The sequence below is a fragment of the Taeniopygia guttata genome, chromosome 15 (assembly GCF_048771995.1).
Source record: "Taeniopygia guttata chromosome 15, bTaeGut7.mat, whole genome shotgun sequence".
Taxonomy (NCBI): domain Eukaryota; kingdom Metazoa; phylum Chordata; class Aves; order Passeriformes; family Estrildidae; genus Taeniopygia; species Taeniopygia guttata.
This window is the reverse complement of record NC_133040.1, coordinates 6720212-6741030: the sequence shown is the minus strand read 5'-3', so window position 1 is coordinate 6741030 and position 20819 is coordinate 6720212. Positions and strand designations below refer to the sequence as shown.

Genomic DNA, 20819 nt, shown 5'->3' with positions numbered 1-20819 from the left:
TGGTCCCTTCTGAGCAAGAGTTTGTAATATGCAGCATGAAATACAGCACAAATCGTCTGGAAAATCCACAAACCAAAACAGAATCTAAGAAATGAAAAATGGTTAATACTGGGTCTTTCTTTCCTGCATTTGAGTCTTTGTTTTCCTTTCCAATAACTACAGCATGAAATTATGGTCACAGTACCAACCTTAACTTGATCTGTTTTCCTTGCTGTTGTCATTCTGTTATAAATGTCACAGTAATTAATTTTTTTTTCATATTTTTCTCCCTTTAAAATCCTGTTGATTCTTACCTAAACGTAGTTCTTACCTAAATGAAGCTGCGGGGAGGAAACATAGGTCATTCATTCAGTTGTGACCTATATGCAGTGACATGTACCTTCCTCTGTCCTTTGTTTCTAATGTAAGCAGTGCTGTCACCAGACTGTCCTTGTTCTCGTCCTGTCATATGACAACTTAGATGAAATGGAGTTGACTGATGCTAGATGTAGAAAGATGGAAGCCGTGTTGGTATACAAATTAAAATCCCCTGCACTTACTGAAATGCCTAGTGGTGTCAGCCTGTAGAAAGTGACTGCTTTGCTGTGTTTTTCTTCAGCCTTGTGATTATTTAGACCTCTTTTTAATACTGACTTCTTAAAGAAGACACCTGAAATTATCCTCCATTTATACAACAGCTCCCTGTTGAGGCAGTCTGGCTTTGTCTCCATTTCTAAACTTGCCGTATGGGAGCAAGAAGATTGTCAAAACCATAGCAACGTTGGAGATACCTGGGTTGATGTGTCCTACTACAGTCATGCAGCCATTTTGGAGCAAGTACAGATGCTTTGAAAGGGCTCCTGTAACTTTTCAAATACATTTAAAAATGATGATAGCGCTAACAGGAAAATATTTCAAAATGTATCTCGGAGATAGAATGTTCTGTTTGCATTTGTGTGGATTGAAATCACAACTGTAGGGCACTGTGACACATCCCAGGGTGCTGTGCTCTAGTTCTCCCACTTACTTTGTTTATTTGCTGTGCGAAATTCACAAAAGGACAATCAAATACCTTGGCATGGAAGTCCCTGTATGAATACAGGCTCTCTAATTCGGAGAATTGCCATGGATGATGGTGGTGATATTGCCTATATGGTTAGCTGGGATTCTTGATTCATTTCGTGCCTTCTTGCTCTGTTGGGTTTATGGAAGTTACATATCACTGAAGCCATATGTTATGATCCCAGGCAGAGCTGTAAACCATTTCCTTTTTACTGCCTCTGAGAGAAGATCAATCTATAGAGCAGCACTAGTGATGGGGAATTTTTTAAGGGTAATGGGAGAAAATAAGAAAAGAGAGCTTGGCTGAGATTCTATACTATTCCATCTTCCAAAGAATTAAATCCCTTCCCATTTATAAATTTTTAATTTCTCAGCAAGAAGAAAGAAGGTTTCACCCTACTTTTGCAGCTGGGAAAAAAAAGACAGATTAAGAATTTAAGGTTCATTAAAAAAAAAAAAGAGGGGAAGGTTGTGATGTAGTCAGCAGTCTGATACTAATGGATAGAGTGTTTGTTGCCAGAATCTGGAAGTTCAGTATAACCTTAGGGATCTAATCCATAACTCTTTTTTAGGTAATTAGTTCTTTGATTTCACATTGCCAAATCTCAGCATTCAGAATTGTATGAGCTAGTAAAATATTGCAAGAGGCTAAGGGGACTTGATATGTAATTTCCCTTAAAAAAAATCTTTTAGCTTTGAGTCAAAATATTTTCAAAATTTACTTTACTACCAGAAGGTCTACATGCATCTATTTTATATTTTAGAGGAAAAGCATGTTTTTAAATAATAACCTGACTCCAGCAGGTGGGACTTCAAAATTCAGCAGCACTAATCTTGCGTGGCATGCACAAATACACGTGGGTTTACAACATGAGAGACTTCTTATGTGAGTAAGAATTGGCAAGTGCAGCTAGGAAGGTTTTCAGTTTCGTCACTTTGCATGCAGGAGTAGCTCCTTCAGTGCCCTATGGATATAGGCTTTACACTGCTTTTTTCTTTGACAGGGTATAAAGGTCTGGCACACAGCCATGTGCATGGCTAAATTGAATGGTGCTGTTCTGTGCCAGCATGGCCTCAACAAAAGTGGAGCTATTTTAGTTTGTTAACTGAAGAAAAGTTGGACAAGGAGAAGGGGTGGGAGAGCACTGTACAAAAGTACAGGAGACTCATACAAACCTCATTGCTTTTGCTTTGGCCTTTATGTATTTTATTAATGGACACTACAGTTGCCTCTAAATTATTCCCCTGTAGATAGAATACATCTTTTCCCTCCAGTGAAGCAAATCACTTCAGCTAAACCTTGTGCAACATCTACCAACGCCCTTGTCAAACTTGAAAGCATTTATTTCTAAACAAACTAGGATGAGCTGAGTAAAGTAGCTCTGCCCTGTTCTCTGCCCCTAAAATACAAAGGCTTAGCTTTAGTATACCTCTGGAATGCTGACACTGGCAGTAGTAGGAAGGCTGAAATTAGGATTAAATAGGTCTGAAACATTTCTTCCACTCTTAAATGTCTGTAGAGGAGATGCCACTTTTTCAGGTTCCTCTGGTAAGATTTATACAAATTAACTGTTAGTTATGGGGGCACTGGAAGGATGTTTTAAAATTTTCAGGGAACCTGGAAGCTGGGATGAAAAGAACTTTTTGTGCAAAGGTGCCTATTCTGATAATTAAAGACAATTCAGCTGTACTTTTCTTCCTGGTGTATAGTTGGTCTCCCTGACTCTGACCATGCCTGTTTTCCAAGGATAGTCTCTAATTTGATGCTAGTGTCTTTCAGTCCCTAATTACCATTGTTCAGCCACCAGCTGTTACAGTGTTGGATTTACTAATTGCTGTGGCTTGCTGCAGGAACCTCGTAGGAAAAGGAAGACCCACCATTGCTTCTTGGCTGGTATCTGCAAGCAGTGCTGGGTTTTCAGCACTGGGGGTCTCAGTCCCTCCCAGATCTGGCCAACAGCTTCCATAGAAGGGCAGGGCTCTGCTTCAGGGCTGGCTGAGCATCTCCTCTTGCCCTGTTGTAGCTCCAGGGGAAAAAATGTTTCAGGTTTAGTTAATGTTGGTTTACACCCACCAGCCTAAATCTCTTTCTTTCAAGACTTGATGTCTTAAAATATTTAATACATCACTTCTTGTGATTTTGTGGAAAGAGCAAAAGGAAGGATCAGATCCTAGAATAAGAAGTATGGGAAGGATCTCCTTCTTCCCAGGTATTTCATAGAGGTTTGCAGCCTTGTTCAAATAATGAATGTTAAAAACTAGGTACTTCCAATAGATGGATGTGAGAACTGTGTTGAACCGTGCTGTGAAGTCCCAGATTTTGTTGCAGAATGTGGTGGATGCAAGGCATAGCACACCTGGCATTCATTTTGGTAATGAGTAATTTATCCAGCCAATCTTCTAATGAATGTGGGACAGGTTTTTGGGCAGGTGAATGGCTTTAAAAAATGAGGCCAGTTGTACTTTTTAGCTCTAAGCCGCACCGCACCTGTGTGAAATAGAAGAGGGAGGAGACGGCGATGGAAGATCATCGTTCTCTGGTGTTGGTGCATTAGGGATGCCATTAATCTCGAAGTGAAGTGCAAAAAGTAAGCAAGCGAGACGGTTTTTTTTCTTGTGCTTTCTTGCAGACCGCCCTGTAATTCCGGAGGCAGCTGCGCTCTCCGGGCAGGCGCTGTGGGAAGGGCTGTGTGCCGCCGGAGCCGGCAGGTTACCGCTCCGAGACGCCGGGAGCAGGCGGCTTCCCTCTTTGTCTCCGGAATCCATCAGGAGAGATCGGGGGGGCGGGCCGGGGAGCGGGGGAACCCCCGGGGCTCCGGGCGCGCAGTCGCTCGGTGCAGCCGCCGGCAGCCGGAGGGACCGAGCGGCGGCGCCGGGCGCAGCCGGGGCCGGGCGGGCGCAGCCGGGGCCGGGCGGGCGCAGCCGGGGCCGATCCCGCGGCTCTCCCCGCTGCCCGGCCCTGCCCCTCTCCGAGCTCCCCCGGCGCGCCGGGCGTGGCCGCTCCGGCTGCGGCTGCCCGTCAGTGCCGCCCCCCGCACGGAGCCTCCCGGCGCCGGGGCAGCGGCGCTCGGCCATGTGAGAGGGACGGGGACGCGTCCCCTGCCGGAGCCGCGGCCGTGCCCGTCCTGCCGGCGGAGCGGGGCTCTTCTCTGGATGGGCTCAGTCCGTAGGGAGGCTGCGGAGGGGCTCTGGGGCGCCGAGGGTAGCGGGCTGGGTACAAAAGGAGCGAGCTTCGGCTGGGGAAGAGGCTCCGGAGGCGGTCAGAGCAGCGGGCTGGGTCCGCGGGGCTGCGGGCAGCCGGAGGTGTTCCGTGCTGGGGACAGCGGGACCTGCGCCTCGCATAAATGCCTGCGGAACTCAAACAGGTTAGTGCGAAACTTGTGTCCTTCCCTCGGGCTCTGCGGCCGCGTGTGCGGGGTCCTGGTGGCGTGGAGAAAGCTGTCAGCGCTGGAAGGGGTTGTTTACTTGTGTTTTCGTTTTTAGATGAGAACTAAGAGCAAAAGCTGAGCTGCCCTTTCTAGCAGAGCATTCGAGAGAGAATCTGCTTTTGTCTCTGTTGTGTTAACTGGTGAAACACCCAAAAAAAGCGAGCCATTGTGTTCTTTGACCTTCTCGTCCTGCTCAATAAATCTAGGGAGCTCTTTGACATGAGCAGCTAGAAATAGTGCTTTTAAAAGAGAAAGCTTTGCTATTGTGCTTTTGTTCAATGTTTGCTTTTCCCATACTCTGCTCCCTGGCTTTCTCTTTGATTTTGTTGTTGGACATACCAGAGGAAAAACGGTGGTTTTTCACTCTAAATGTTATCTTAAACATAAAGTTCTTCTTGGCTGTCGTCTTAGTAGTTACAATGGAGTTACAACTTGGTGTAAAAATATTTCAAATATTATTCCTTACTTTCAAGTGTCATTGAGTATTCCAAGGCAAAGCTGTTGTGGACTAGATTTAAATAAATAGAGATCGTATAGACTCCTGTAATTCATAGGTGCTTTTCCTGGGTAACCTTCTCCTACCTTGTAAGCCTCAGGAAACCTGATAAATTCAGGTGGTGGCAGGGTAGAGCTGCTTCTCCAACTAGGATGAGGTTGTGTCTTTTTCTTAATCCTCTTTTTTCTCCCCTCCCTTTGTAATTTAAAACAGAGTACTGTAGAATATGAAAATGCCAGAGTAATACATCAGTGATAATACATCCCTGAGTTTGTTTAGGCTCATTGCACTGGGGCTGTTAGAGTTTCTCTGGCTTGGTTTAACACCCTGTGTTTCACCCACCCATCTCAGTAACAGAAGGCTGAATCATTTCATGATGCAAATAGGATGCTGATTCCCTTGAGGGGAAAGTAGCCCTTTCAGCTGGGTCCTGCAGTGAGCATTTCTTTGTCTGTAGGATTCCCTGGAATCACAGTCCTGCCTGCTGGAGGTGGCTGAATGCTGGTTTGTTTGGGTACTTGTTTGTGTGTCATGCTTCCTGTGGGTGTCTTAGGAAGGGATTTGATTTGTCTGGTGCTGTTCATATTGCCTGACCCACAGCTACTGTACCTGTCAAATTATGTGCAATGGATTGTTGAGTTTGAGATAGATGATCTAGTTAGCAGCTCCAAGGGATTTTAGTTTAGTCTCGGTTTTCTTAATATATAAAGGAAAAAGCTGGAGGTAAGGAGCAGAATGCTAACAGTAAAAAAAAAAGAGATGTATTCCATGTCTTTTGACCCGTGCAGTACAGCTGTGTTCATGTCTTCTGGGTTTTCTGTGTTGATAGGCGGAAAAGCTTGAGAGTGGAAGGTTGTAGTTAATCACTTTAGGTCATGGTTTTCAGTTAGCTTGTAAATTCTTCTCCCATATCAAAACAAAAAAAATGTCATGGTTTTAATTTTCACACTGTCTGTCATAGCTGAGGATTAGACAGAGATGTGGTATTTTATCTCTTCTGTTGGAGTAATGGTTCTGGATTCATTCTGAGGTCTTTTCACAGAATAACTGTTCAATCTGGTAGCACAGCAGTTTATTAGGGAATACTTTGCGTAATGGAAGGTGGTAGTTTTAAGCCATGAGTTGTTAGAAAAATTTACTGTGCAGTTACAGGGCCTCTAAGAAGTAATTATTTAGCTGTAATGGTCACAATTAAGTAAAACTAAACCAAATGAATAAATGACTTTGGGGTGGATGACAAGTCTATGTAACCCATACAGATAAAGATAGGAGAGATACTACAATGGATTTCTGCCACATTAACTGAAGGCCTGTTGTGTTTAGATAAGGACAGCTGTGAAATAGTAACTAAAAAGAATGAAGAATAACTTCTAATCATTATTTTGCTGGGAATAGTCATGCTTCCTGAAGTTCTGGGCCACAAAAGCAGCATTGTACCTGAGAGCACTGGTAGAGGACCCAAACGCTGGAAACCAGAAATGTGGCCATGATGTGGGGGTTGAGTGTCGCCTTCTTGAGTCCTCCCTTGGCCATTCCCCTTCCCGCTCATGAGCGATGAAGGCTGTTGAAGTTTGTGCTGAGTATCTGCAGTGGCCTTGGAAGTAACTAAAGAGTTTATGAAACTGAGAAGGATCTTGAAGTCTGGAACTGTTAAAATGTGTGTTCATGCAGTATCACATACGGCTTTGATCTGGATCTGAAACTCAAAGTGCTGGCTTGCCTCAGGGCCATGAAGTTGTGAAGGGGAGAGGAGTCACTTAAAGTGACTTTTGCCAAAAGCTCTTCAGTTCTCTGTTATTCTCGCTTTGGAAAATACTTTATTAACATTCTGGATTCAGGCACTGACCTCAGTAAAGCTGGCCTTCCTCAGCACTTTGTTCCTGAAGCATTTCACTAGAGGATAATACTGATGTGAGAGAGCATGAAATTGTAGATCTGGCAAGATGAATAAGCATTTAATGCATTAGTGACATCCCTGCTATGAGTCTGTACCAGTGATGGAAAGCTAAAGCTTGTGGAAGAAATGTTCATGGAGGTGCAGCATGCAACAGAATCATCATTTTCCAAGCAAGTGGTCAAGTCATATTACAAAAACCAGATAAGAAGGGAGTGTGAGGTTTGGCATGGATCTCTGTAGGTATTCACCCATGCATTCTCACGTACAACAGGTCTGATATGCTTTACTGCCTTGGAGTGAAGAGATGTAGCAGTCTCCAGTATTGAGTCCTCCTTGCTCCCCCAAGCATTCCCTTTGGCAGCAGGTGTGATCTCTGTAGCAGAGCTGGGCAAAGGGAATGTGTTTTGGGACTCACTGGGGTGTTGAACTAGGTACAGGGGCAACTGAATGGAGGCACACACTTGTGTGAGCTCTGCCACAGAGGCAATAATTGTCTACAGGACAGTGGATTTTTGAATTCTTTGGGCAGTTACTGCCCAATTCAGGTGTGGGACATCACCTCAGGTGTGAGAATGTGCCATTGCCTCCCATGGAGGAGATCGCATAGCTGAGTCCTTCAGCATAACGAGGAAGCCTTGGAGCTGCAGGAGGACCCCCTGTGCGAGATGTGGAAATGGAAGTGTTCTGTTTCTGAAAATGCCTCAGTAGGAGCTGTGTTCCTTTAAAATTGCTGTTGGAGATGTGAGGGCCTATAATGTCCATTTTGTGTGAGTGCACAGCTTTGTAACAGCAATGGACATACCAAGCAAAGCATTCCTGCAATTGAACTTCCTGAGGCTGTACTGCTTAACCACCTGTCCCCAGGGTCTGGAGCTGTTGTATATGGAGCATCAGGCTGCCTGCAAATTTTACTTGAATTACATTGCAGTTACTAAAAATAAAAATATGTTTTGGTGGGTTTGGTTGGTGTAGGTTTTTTTGTTTGTTTGTTTGTTTTTTCTTAAACAAATGTTTGGACTCAAGGTCTTTCCAAATGTAGGAATAATGATTAAGGAAAATAAAATGGACAGAAAAGTGTGTTAAACAATCACATTTGAAACTGGATGGACTGGATGTTTGTAACAAGGCTGCTTACAAATGTTGAATTGCAAACACTTCTTTTCCCAGGAGTTCATTTCTCCCACTAATTTAAGATTTGATTCAGTAGGAGTAGGATCAAGGCCACTGGTGAAGTGTTGTCCTTGCATTTGCGTGTTAAAATAACAAGGCCTTTCACTGAATATACGGATTTTAGCATATTCTTAGTATGTCTTTACCTGTTCCTGCCTCTGTTCCTCAGTTGCTCTAAGTTATTTCCTCTGTTCTACCAAAATTTTGTAGCTATAATGCTAGGAAACTTCTAAAAAGCTCCTGCTTCAGGCTGCACCACTGCTTGTTCTCCTTTGTGGGAATATTTGTGGATATTGTGGTGTGAGATGGGAGGTTCAGCCTTTGGGTTCAGAAAATCCTGTTCTTCCCTGCTGCTGGCTCTTGGTTTCCCAAAATGCAACAAGTTAATGCCCTCATGTTTGGGGACCACTCTGGGGACAGAACCAGGGAACTGATGCAGCTGAAGAGCTGAAGCAAACCATAAAGCTTCTTGAAAAGAGGAATTGCCTCCTGAAGCAGGCTGTCTGAGGCCCTTGGAAGGGTTGTACCTTCCTCCTGGGCACGAAACGGGGAGGAGAAGTGGCTCTGTATGAAGTTCTTGGAAGAAAGAAAAGAGCAGGGGGATGAACAGGAGCGTGTGGGCAGGGGCTTGTGTGATGGCTCTGCTGGTGAAACAAGGTGACAGTACATACAAAATCTCAAGTGCCTTGGCCTGGGAGTTCTGTATACATTTGGTTTGTGCAGATCTTCCCAAGGACAGACTGGAGCAATAACAAGACTCTATTCTTAAGATGTTTTTAAACCCACTGTTGTTTCAGTAGCATGTGAAAAGTGAAACACACGATTTTGCTAGTAGGTTTTCTTTGGTTTTGTTTTTCCAGTGGAGTTCTGAAGAGTAAATGGAGTCCCTGAAATAAATTCTTAGACCAGAGAGAGCATATTTCAAAGTCTTGGATAAAAGGAAAGCTGAAGGCTCAAACGTTGATAGTTTTAAATGTCACTGTGTCTTTTGTGTCTTCTGTCTCTCATTAAGTTGCAGCCAGGCTTTGGGACCTTTTTTTAATTTGCCTAAGAATGAGGAACTGTGACTATACCTGAGAGAAGCCAGATGAGCAACACTTGCTTTCTTAGGGCAGCATAATCTTTTGTATCTAAGATTCTGCCCACCCACAAATGGGTGGGCAGAAACCTTTCTGTTGTATTAAGGGATGAAAACTCCATGAACTCGGTGCTCCCTCTATACTGCAGTAATGTGAAAATCCATAACTTCAGTGGTGTTCTCTGCCTCTTTGATGAGTCAGGCCCACACCTGCTTACAGCAGGAGATTGAAATACCAGAGTTTCCCCTTTTGTCCAATCCCACACATCTATCCTTAGCATCACAACTCCTCAGTGTTCAAAAAAGAAAGTGTTTTAACTAAACTTTTGAAGTATTTTTGAGCTTTGGAATTTCTGCCTCTAGAAGCTAAATCACTTGGCACAGTTCTGAACTTGTATTTCAAGTAAAACTTTCTCAGCAAAATTATTGTAGTGTTCAGAGAGTTGTTCCTGAAAGTCTGTAATGAAACCAGAGTCAGGGCTTATTTTTGTACAGTAGGGATTGTATTTTTGTGTGTTTATATATATATGTGTGTGGGTATAAAAATACATCTGTGGAGATGAGAAGATGGTTTAATTTAACTAGCATTACTCTGGATGTGTGTAGTGTAAGACTGATCAGAAGAATAATCTGGAATGTTCAGAAGTCCTTTCAAAGTGCAAGCTTGTAATTGATTAAGGAGCTGGTGAAAGAGCTGCAACACAATTTGTTTATGGATGGTGGAGCCCTGAGATGTAAACAGATCCTGTGTGTGACCAGGATTATTCTGCTGCTTGAATTGTAAACTCCTGGAAACTATTCTCTTAAGTTTTGCATATGAAGCTATTTGCATCCCTCTCCTTTGATATGATTCTCAGGTGAATTTGCTGTTAAGGGCATAAAGATCCTTTTGGCTCCTGGGCATGGCACTGAGGGCCTTGGCTGGTTGGGTGTGTGATACTTCAGCAAAGACACAGATCAGTGTCTCTACCACAGTTATGCAGAGATGAGAGCTCCAAATTTGAATAAGATAAAGTCACTCAGTACAGGCCTTTGGAAGTATGTTAATTCCAAGTAGCTCTAGAGAAAGGATTGGTAAAGAAACCAATGAAAGATTACATATAGGGCTTCACACAGTACTGCACTGCAGTAATGTGAAACATTAGTTTTGAATGGACTACAATATGTTTACAAGAATGTATTCTTCACATTAGCATATGTAAATGGGAGTACATGTGTGCTAGATTTGTCCTTAGCATTTTCATCTCATTTGGGTAATTCTTTTCACCAAGACATGTTATTTTATTACCTGAGGTTAGAATGCATCTTGGTCATGGTAACACATTTATCTTGTATTTTGTGATGCAGTCTTATCACATCCGATTTCTTTTTCCTTTCAGCTTTTCATCTCTCAGTGACAGCCATGACACCAGTTAGTGACACAGTAATACCAGGGCTATGTATTACTGCACACTGTTGGCAATTTTAAGAGTAGTACTGAGCTTCTAAGGTACAATGTTCATTTTAGCAGGTTGTTTCTGGAGGGGAGAGCCATTTGTAATTACATCAAAACCAGCAGCCATCAGTCATTTTAGATGTAGGAGTTGGGGGAAAAAGACTTGGATAATGTTCAGGAAATATGAAGCAAACAGAAAGTGACACAGCACCCACCCTTCTTGCACTGCAAGGAGTGCAAAGAAGCACCAATTAATTTTTTATGTACTGATGATGGACCTTCATATTTACAGTTGCAGCTTTTATATTTTAACACACAGAAATTATCTTCCATCAGCCATATGAAAAAGCATAGTGAGAGGGAGAACGTTGTTCGGTTCATTGCTGAAAAAGTTGTGACTCTTCTTAATATGTTGGATTGAAACATTTATTTTTCCCTGCCTTGTCTTCAAGGGCCAAATATTTAGAGAAAACTGCTGCTATGTAGGTAACCAGGATTGAGGGACAGACTTTCGAACCTTTAAAAGTTTTCACCAGCTGCAGATATAATTAGAGATCAATTAAAAGGTGCTGTGTCAATCTGCTGAGTGATTTGGAAAACCTGACTATTGGTTTTGATGTTTAAATAGGAACTGAAGCATCTGCCTGCAGTTTCCCTAAGTCTAGTGTGGCACACTGTTAATCTAGTAAGTTTTTCTTCCTCTTGGTCTTTGAGACTCCAGTAAGAATCATCTTTATTTCTTTCATTTACATGGGCTCAGTTCTATTTTTTTTCCCACAAAGCTGACACTTCAAAATTTCAGTTTAACAGTGCCAGTGCAAACTTTACAGTACTCAGATAAAATTTAATTTCTTCGTTTGCTGCCTCTACCAAGAGGCATAGCGTATAATGTGTAACACCCATGCCTAGCTTGGCTGAATTCCAGAGCCCTTCCAGAAAAGGAGACACTGGTAAAATCAGCATCTGCCATGTAAATCAAGATAATAAAGGAAGAGTCATGTCCACAGCAGCTGAAGTGCTGTGTATGCTTGCATAAAGACACTGCAAATGTGTGGGTGTATTTCATGAATTGTTGCTCTTTGGATTTTTTTGTTCAGAGAAACTTGGCTGAGGTACATTATGTGAATACTGTTTTGGCAACTAGAATTGCAAAAATATTTGTGAAGTCTGTTGGGTTCTTCCCCCATGCTCTTATCCTTTCTTCCTGTAGTTAAAATTCCCTTAAGTGTTTTGTTTTAGTCTTCTAAAAATTCATAGTTTTCCTTTAAAGGGACAAGGAGAATTAGTTTTCTCCTGATTGTAAATTACAGATAAATGTTTTTGAAAAATGCCTTTTAAGTTAATGTTGTGTTGAAACACAACACTTGAACTACTTTTTTTCCTAATATTTCCTATGGATTTTTGAATTGCAAAAATTTGTGAAAGGTACTTCCCTCTTAAAATGCAGCTCCCTTGTTCTCCTGAGGTAAAATGTCATGATGGCTTTGTTGAGCACTTCATGAGATGCCCTCTGTTGGGGGTTCTGCTCAGTTGTGATGCCCACAGTGGTGGTGGGAGTGCAGCCCTGGCTGCCCAGGGGTTGTGTGGGTTCCTGGTCCCATCCCCGCTGAGCAGGGGCTGCTCACCCTGCTGGGAAGCAGCTCTGGGACACGCGGTGGGTGGGACAGGTAGTGTGAGGTGATGAAGGCTGACTTCTCCATTGGACAAGTGAAACACAAATATTGGCCCTGGCAACTCTTGAGGTCCAGTTTCTCAGAATTGTTGCCTGGTTTGCCTGGTTGAGCAGTGCACTTCAGCCTGGGGTTACACTGCAGCTTCTTGGGTTTTTATCTTGTTCCTGAATTTCTCAGCTCAGTTCCGATAGTGCCCAAAGGCATTTAGAGCTGGTGTTCTGCAGCACTCGTGTCTCACTACTGGAGAAGTATAGTCCAGATTTTGGCTACAGGTAGGTCCAAGACTCTATACAATTATGTCGTTGGATTTAGCTGAGAATTGAAGGAAGAGTGCTATGAACCGATCAATTACATTGGGAATGAAAGAGTTAAGAATGGAAATCTGATTGCACAGCTGAAATCTCAATAGGAACTTGTGGTCTCTTGAGAGAAAATGCCATTCAGCACCGTTGCACAGAGTTATTTCATTCTTAATTTTAATTGACATGTCCCAGAATGCAGCCTTCTCTGACGAATCCGGGCGGCACAGAGGCGTTGTGAGTCTCAGTCTCTGTGTGGGCGATTGCTGTGTTTCAAATTCAGGTCATCATTAATTCCCCTTTGATGCTGGCATCCTTTCTGCTTACCTTATTCATTCAATAGGTTGATGAAATTTGAATGAATCTTCCCTTAAGTAAGATGTTGATCCTGGGATTTCAGTGTAATAATCTTGCCCTGTTCTTTTTATCTTCTCTGACAGTTTTAGCCCCTTGCCTTGTTGGCAGGGGTGTCCTGTGCAACTTCAGTAACAGGAGAGTAATTATTTTATTGTTATAAAAACTGGGGTGCAGTTTTTATAACACCTTAGGCAAAAATTTCTTCTGGTGTAACATCAATTTTTCATAAGTCTTCTGGGTTTAATTCAGATGCAGTTACTTACAAAACCAGCAAGAGTAGGGGAAACATGCAGCTCCATCCTGTAGTAGGTGTGAGGAGTAGCGAGATCTGCCTTAAGTATTTCTTTAATATTTTATATCTCCAGTATTGATCGCATTTTTTAAATAAGATGTATGATTGACCAGTATTGGGATTATCCCAGAATTTATAGAATTCTCTTACAGCTTTTGTCTGTACTTTGTATCCAATAGGCTGCAGTTTAAAGAAACATTTTGCAGAGAGCCTAAATGTACACAGTAGCTACAAATGCAGTGGAAAACTTGTGTTACAGAACATCACTTTGTGATTTAATTTGTTCTTAAGCTGTAGATGTACAGATGAGGACAACTGCAGGTACAGCTGGAACACTGAAGGTTTCCTTGGGGTGTGAACTTGACTACCACTCCCAGCTTATGGATGTGTCAGTGTCAGTGTTATAGGTCTAAAGACCTTAAAATATAAATTTACAGAGTATAATTTGTTTCTAGTTAAAATTCTATGTATTCTGTTATTCATCTTCTTTGCCTTCTCAGCTTTTTAAGCTGGTACAGTGTTTTGCTGGCACACAATGTGTAGTAGCTGTGTAAAGAGAGTCTTCATTATCTTCTGGAATTTTGTATCACATCAGTTCCTTCATGGAAACCATGCAGTGTTTGATGGTGGTCATGGTGATGATCAAACTTACTGCATCTGCAAAAGAATGTTTGTTTACAAAGGGTCACTCTCAGCGTAAAGACATTAATTAAAGTCTTCTCGGAGATTTGGATTTGAACCCACTGTTCACCTTTTCCAGAAAAATTGGTCAGTGGTAATGAAGGTAGACTAAGGAGGACAAAGGGCATATGATATCTTCTTAATTATTTATATTTTCCCTCTAAGCATAAATAGGATCTGCCATAACCATAGGAAATGGTTTTGTATTTTTACTACTTAGCAAGGTTGAAGTAAGCTATTGTGAGTTATCTTCCTAGAAAGCCTGAGCACTGCTCCTTGTGTAGAATTCCTCACTTGGCACAAATTAACAGTAGCCAGTTTTTCAGCTGTTTCCTGGTAAGATTTTAATGCCCCTGGATAAAAGGAGACAGAGCTCCCTGAATTGAGGGGCAAGTTAGCCGTGGTGTCCAGACTCTTCAGTGCAGTGATGCTGGAACTGAGTGTGCAGTTCATGGCCCCTTTTCCTGCTTCAGCCTGTCCCCAAGCTGACATGAATTTCATGAATCCATCGCTACAGCCTATAACCTCCATCACACTTTTTCCCCAAGTTTTGGTCTGTGACACCATACCTGGAATATTTTCTGGATGCAAGCCTTCCCTTAATCTCTGGTTGATAAGCAAGTGAATTTTACTGCTGGTGTGCTGCATAAGGTCCTGTAAAACTTGCTTTTGCCTGATGTCAGACTATTTATTGTAAAGCAAGGCATGCAAATAATTACCATCTCTGGGTGTTTCTTAGGAGCAATTATCATTGCTGGCTTAATTTTCTTGGAGTTTCTCTGTTCTGGGGTTTGGAGCAGGAAGGGAGCCTACCCAGGCTTTGTCAATTGAGTGGTTTAAGGAATAGGTGCTGTGTTCAGATGAAGTGTGTGATTCAGAAGAGAAATGAAGTTTCGTCCTGTTAACTGGCCTCCTTCTGGTATTCTAATTTTTGAAAAAAAAACTTGATTTTTAAGCAGGTGAGTTTAAAATACTGTAATTTATTGTGTTTATACTCTTGTACAGCTGCCTGCCTGCCTTAGCTGGGATGGGGGCTTTATTAATAATTAAACCATGGATTTGTTTGGGTTTGACCCGCCTCGGCACAGAATCAGCCTGCTGAAGTTGCTGATTGCAGGTAAGTATGAGAGCTTTGTTCTCAGCAGAATCCTTCCTCTTGTGTTGTTTCCTCAATAACCTAAAGGTTCCAGAACCTCTTGGTGTGTACATGTGTCTGTTCTTAGCTAGAATGTGCATAATATTACAAATATACTTTAAAGGGACTCTACCATGCCAGTCTGGAATGTGTCTCTGTGTATGCTGCTTGTTTTTTCTTTCTTAAACTTTTTTTCCTCCCTGCCCACAAATGCCCATATGCTAGAAGTTTGGAGGAAAATCCCCAAAGCCCTACATTGTTTATGTGCACAGCCTATTGTTCAGTCAAAGTGCATATTATCAGTGGTCACATGCTTTGCTTAAATATTTTATAAGATCATTGCACTTTATGCTAACCTTGCCTTCATTCTATTGTCTGATTGTGCATTTCCACTTGGACCTAGTTAGTAATCTAGACAGGCTTGAAACGTGTAAGCTTTTAGCAGATGCTGGATTTCAGAAATGCTTTGTTCTAAAAGTTCCCCTTCGTTGTGCTCAAATGACAGAGCTTTGAGTAGTAAGGGGCTCTTTTCTTCTTGTCTTCTGATTGTACAATACTGAAGTAATCTCTTACCTGCAAAGAATCTCCCTTCCCCTCATGCCTCCAACAGGAGACAAAAGCCATGCAGGTGCACAGCAGAGGATTGCATTAAATACCAAGGCATGTTTCAGGTGCAGGTTCAAGGCAGTCCTGTCTCAGCTGGGTGAGTGAGGAGTGTCCTGTGGCAGGAGAGTCTCTGCACAGGCACCTCTGTATCCCCCAGCGAGGCAGGGCTCTGTGTGCAGGGGAGCTCTGTGCCCTCCTCTGAGCTAAAGAGCCTCTCTTGCTTTGTTCCTTGGCTTTTGGACCACTGCCCCTTCTAGGATAAGGGCACAGGGTAGAAGAATAGAGAAATGCTGAAAAGAAAATAATAGGAGCTGTTGGAGGTAACCTTCTCCTGGCTTTGCATGGAGAAAGGTCTGTGTGTTCCTGCCTGATCCAGTGCAGCAGAGTGCATCGCTCTGCCCTGGTGGTACTTCTGCTCTGGCACCACAAAGGCAGTGCTTGATCTCTCTGCTTTCCACTCCCTCCCCAAGGCTCCAGTCATATATTAAAGAAATGTACAGCAGTTTTGTCTCTAAACTTTACAGAAATAGGACTGGGCTGTCTGCAGCTTCAGTAGACATTAAGACTCCTGGTTGGGCTCCACAGTGGCTGATGTGTGCAATAATGATGACCCCTGTTTTCTGGGGGGAGAGATGAGTTTCGTTCTTATTTTGGCCGGAACTACTTGTTATTCTGTTGAGGTCATTTACCCTGAGGGCAAGTGAAAGCAGCTTGTTACTCGAGTTCAGGCTCCAGAGTTTACTGTCTGGTGACATCAATTTCTGCCTTCTCCCCATCCTGGCAGATTTAGTGGCATGGACTTCCTATTTGCTTACAAAATTCTTTTAGGGTCCTTATTTCTGAAGGTGGTTAAATTTACAGGAAACACATTCAGCTTCTTGCAGTGTGTGCGTCAAGAAAATATGAGTACATAATTAAACTGAGGAACTGGAAATTAATTGGGAGGGAAATTGTTGCTTTAAAGATGTGCTAAATAATTACCATTTTTCTATTTTTAGCTGGCTGTTGAAGTAGCATAAGATGTAAAGAAAATAAATCTCTATAGCCCAGTACTCCTCATTTTGGAAGTACAATACACTAATTCAAATATTTCTTTCTTTAGCTCACTGAATTTGCTAAGTGTAAAAGGTGTCAGCTGTCAGAAAGGTTTGGGAGCTACTCAATGCCTCACTTGTAATATACTTTTGAATATTTGAGCTTCCTTAAAAGTTTTCCAGAACTACAAAGCATCCACATGCATATGTAAAAACTTCATAGCAGGGACACTGGATGCTCTGCTGTTCCTTGCTTTCTGTGATATCTTTACACTCCACAATGCCTGTAGGTGCTTTAAGTGCTGCAAACTGTCTGACTAGATCCAAGCTCTGGGTTATCTTTGGTGTTTCTTGCTTTAGAGGACAATGAGTTGGTACCAAACAGGAGCAGGAGGCACAGCAAGTTAAGTTTGTTGGTGCTGAGTTGAACTTTCAGCCATCTGGTGATGATGGTGGCACTCTTGGAGTCAGTCTTATTGAAGTTTAATTGAAATGTGATGAATGAAGATCAGTTGCATTTTTGTGGCTGACAATAGCAGGGATCAATTCAGGGAGAAGCACGTTAGAGCATACTATGGCTGCTGATTTAGCATCTAAGTGAGGACCATTTGTCTCATGAAGTGGCTGTGAATGTCAGTATATAATAATGTGGGGTGATGTGTCAATACCATGGAGACAGTCTGTCAGAGATTACATAGAATTAATTCTAGACAACAATGATGTAAAGGTTAAACAAGCACAGAGTATGACAGAAAGCAGATATCTGTTAGAGTATTAGGAATATATTGCAGGTATAAAGAACATACATGAGAACCTGCCTCACTCTTACCCCTGGTGGGGACCATGTGATTAAAGGTGCCTGATTTAAGGGGGTTGAATTGCCAGAGAGGAGCCTCAGGAACCTGTTCTTTAAATAAATTAGGTCACATAGGCAGAGAGTGGAGAGGTTTTTACAATGATGACTGATGAAGAGCCAGATTTTAAGGAGCTTTTTAAAAGGGAGATTGTGAAAGGTATATTTGCATGCTTTGACTTGTTGAAGTGATCCCTTTAGCAGGATCAGGGGAGGCTGAAGGTGAGCAAGAGACAGCTTTGCCAGGCCATCCAATCCAGCTGGGCAGTGGGGAGATGAGACAGACTGGGCAGGATTTAGCACATCTCCTAGAGATAACTTTGAACTTTTGCTCCTTCCCTTAAAGGAATGAATTCTGGAGGGATTGTCAACATTTTGTTACTGAAGTAAAGGTAAGCAGGTCACAGTTCCTGGAGAGTGCACTCTGTGCTGAGGAAACCAGGGGATGTAACTCTGGGGTTATCTGAGTGCTTCTGGCATTTTGAGGGGTGTAGGTTTCAGATCATGCCTGAAAATACAGCGAGATGCTTTAAACTGTGTGGAGCAGATATTTCTTATTTTATTTTGTATCACTTAAGATTATGGCCTATTAATTATTTGGACAGATGTGTTTTGGATGAGGTAGATACCCAGAAGACAAACTCTTCCAAAGTTCCAGATTTATTTTTGTATCTATTTGCCTGAGCAAAAGGAAACTCATGGTCTTCTGTGCCACAGTTACAAAGCGGTGCTGAGTGAAGTCTGTTTATTTAGCCCCAAGTAAAGCTGATCATTATTATGCATGAGTTTATGGCCACTGCAGATTTGAATGTGGGGGAGGCAATTCAGAAAGGCTTTGAGGTTTGTTTTTCCCTGTTGGCATGCTTTCGGTGGGGAGTGTCTGGAGAGGAACTGGAATGCAGATTTATAAGTTCAAAACCAGCAGGATATATTTTGGAGCAGGAGAATCACCAAGTGGCTGAGGTTGGAAGGGACCTCTGGAAATCATCTGGTCCAGCCCCCTGCAAGGGCCACTTGCAGGTGGCTTTTGGATGGCTCCAAGAACCAACACTCTGTAGCCTCCCAGAGCAATCTCAGTAATTCTCAGTCTACCTCACAGTGTCTGGTGCTGAGACAGAACCTTCTGTGTTTGAGTTTGTGCCCAAAGCCTCTTGTCCTTACCCTGGACACCACTGACTCCATGGTCCCTGCACCATCCTGTCAGGTATTTATTTACACTGATGAGATCCCACAGGATTTTTCTCCTTTCAGGCTGGCAAATCTCCTGAAATTTTTAAATACTTAAATATTTAAATATTTTAAAATAATCACCAAGCATGCCAAGATGCTGAAAAATTGAAGGGATAGCCCATTGTGAAACAAGTAAATTAAAACATCCTAAGTTTCTAAGCTCAGGTGATGCTGGTGAAACCAGTCAGCTGGTTTAGTAGGATGGAAGTTTATTTCGTGCCACAAAGAGGAACCAGAATACTGATTTTGATGGTATTTTGTTTGTTTCCAGAACTCTTCTGTTCAAGTGACCAGCTCAAAAAAGAAAGGTTGTAAGCCATATCTACTTTAGCTGCCTGCTGTCTTTTCAAGTAAGCTACTTATGCCTTCCACTTGAATGTTGTTTGTTACAAAAAAATCTCATGTAAATAAACTGGTTTTGAATTTAGCAACAGCAGGTAAATAGAATAGGCCTTTTCTGCTGTAGTGAGTGCACAGTCTGTGCTAGCTCCATTGCTGAATATGTAGGAGTTGACTTCTTTCCTTTTGCTTGCTTCTTCCAATTCAGCTTTGTGCTCTTCCCTAAACAGGCATTTTGTGTGAGTGACATGAACTGTGAGTCAAAGCAGTGGTGTGCAGAGCTCTGAGTGAAGGCTGAGTGTCCTTTTGTACCAAGATTTAGCCATACATGTCTACTTGTTGCTTGCAAATTCTCTGGGTTGTGACCCCCCCCCCCCCCCCCTTCCACGTCACCCATTTCTGCATTTTTCATGCTGTGGATTTTATTGCAGAAGAGGCTTCAGTTAATGGCAGTGTCTCCTTCAGTAGCTCTGACTATGGGAGCTGAAGACAGGAGGCAGTTGTATCAGGAGGACAACAATTAAGTTTCTAGGCTCAACATTTATCTAAATATAGTTGGAGTGCTAGGGGAGCCTTGGAGGTTTTAAGAGCTTTTATGAGTACCAGGACTAAATTGATTGTACTATGCCTAGAAGAACTTCACTGTTTTTGTTAGGAAAGTGATACATTTATTTTAAATTCTTGCAAACTTCCCAAACCGGCTACTGCCGGTCACAGAATGGAGTGTTGGAGGGGCAGCTTTGCAGAGGGAGTTGTTGGACAGTAATTGGAGGACTAACATTTGGTGGTTCAGCAGTGCAGTTGAGTACATGCCAGCTTTTAATTGGGGTATCTGGATCCTACTGATGTTTCCAGAGGCATTTGGAATGACAGCAGACTAGTGAGCCAAGTGCAGGAGGATCATTGCTGAGGAAATACTCCCTGTTAAATTTCCAGATTTTAAGGGAGCAGAGTATTTTTGTCATCCTTTAAATGTGACAGGTGCTAAGCAAGTGGAGAAAAGTTAAGACTTTTCCCCTGATCTTTCCTGAAATTGATGTAAGATTTCTATTCCCATAGGTTTGGAGAATTCCAATTCCACGTTTCTTACCTGCCATGATGTACTGTGATGGTGATGAAGCAGTGAGGCACCTTAACTGCACCATGGCTTTTGGAATGTGGTTATTGGCATTGTTACTGCTGGGATTAATGTCTTTGTTTTTCTTTTTTTGTGCTTGGAAGGTCTACAGAGAACAGTTAGAACCTCCTGTGCCATAGGGCTCCCTGGGTTTGTTTCTTTTTCTACAGAACAAAAAAATCTAAAAAAGCATCCTAGACAGTTTGCTTTGTCCTCCCTCTCTTTACCTTCTATCTTGTATGTCTTGATTTTATTAAACAGAAAAAATTAGTCAAAAAGCTCACACATTCTTAAGGGTAATGCTCGTCTTGCTGCTGAGAGTTAGGGCAAGCTCTGGGGGCCCATCATCAGGCTGAAGAAGGGTTCCATAGTGGCTCTTGTCCTGGGGAACCCTACTCCAGTGTCTTTTTTACTGAAAAGTCTGTTAGTTTGGCTGTGGGGAGCTAATGTAGCATTCTGTAGGTTGTTGACTAACTCTGTGAGAATATCAGTAAACAGTTAATTCTCTGAAGTTTTGGCTAAGTCAGCCAAAAATTACTGTTTCCAGTGCATGATGTGATTTTCAAGACTTCTTTGGGCAAAATCTGAAATGATAAAGTACTAAGTCTGATGATTTGAATCTAGATTTCTGAGATAACAATGTAAAGAGGAAAGGCAT

At 42.4% G+C, this 20819-nt stretch overlaps 1 protein-coding gene across 39 annotated transcripts in view; it reads left to right on the top strand.

Annotated features, from left to right (window-relative positions):
- Positions 1 to 20819, top strand: part of ARVCF (ARVCF delta catenin family member) — a 245958-nt gene that overhangs the window by 105156 nt on the left and 119983 nt on the right. For 2 of the 39 annotated variants that reach the window (XM_072936296.1, XM_072936294.1), the window contains exon 2: positions 18977 to 19055. The exons of 34 other annotated variants lie outside the window; for them this stretch is intronic. Coding sequence is in view for 2 of the 5 variants with exons in the window: in XM_030285455.4 (XP_030141315.1) it covers positions 4386 to 4406 (21 nt within the window). In the remaining 3 variants the exon portion in view is untranslated. Of the gene's footprint in view, positions 1 to 126; positions 4407 to 18976; positions 19056 to 20819 lie in introns of those variants that run through there. 3 more of the 39 variants (XM_072936297.1, XM_030285455.4, XM_002195237.7) reach the window with 3 other exon arrangements.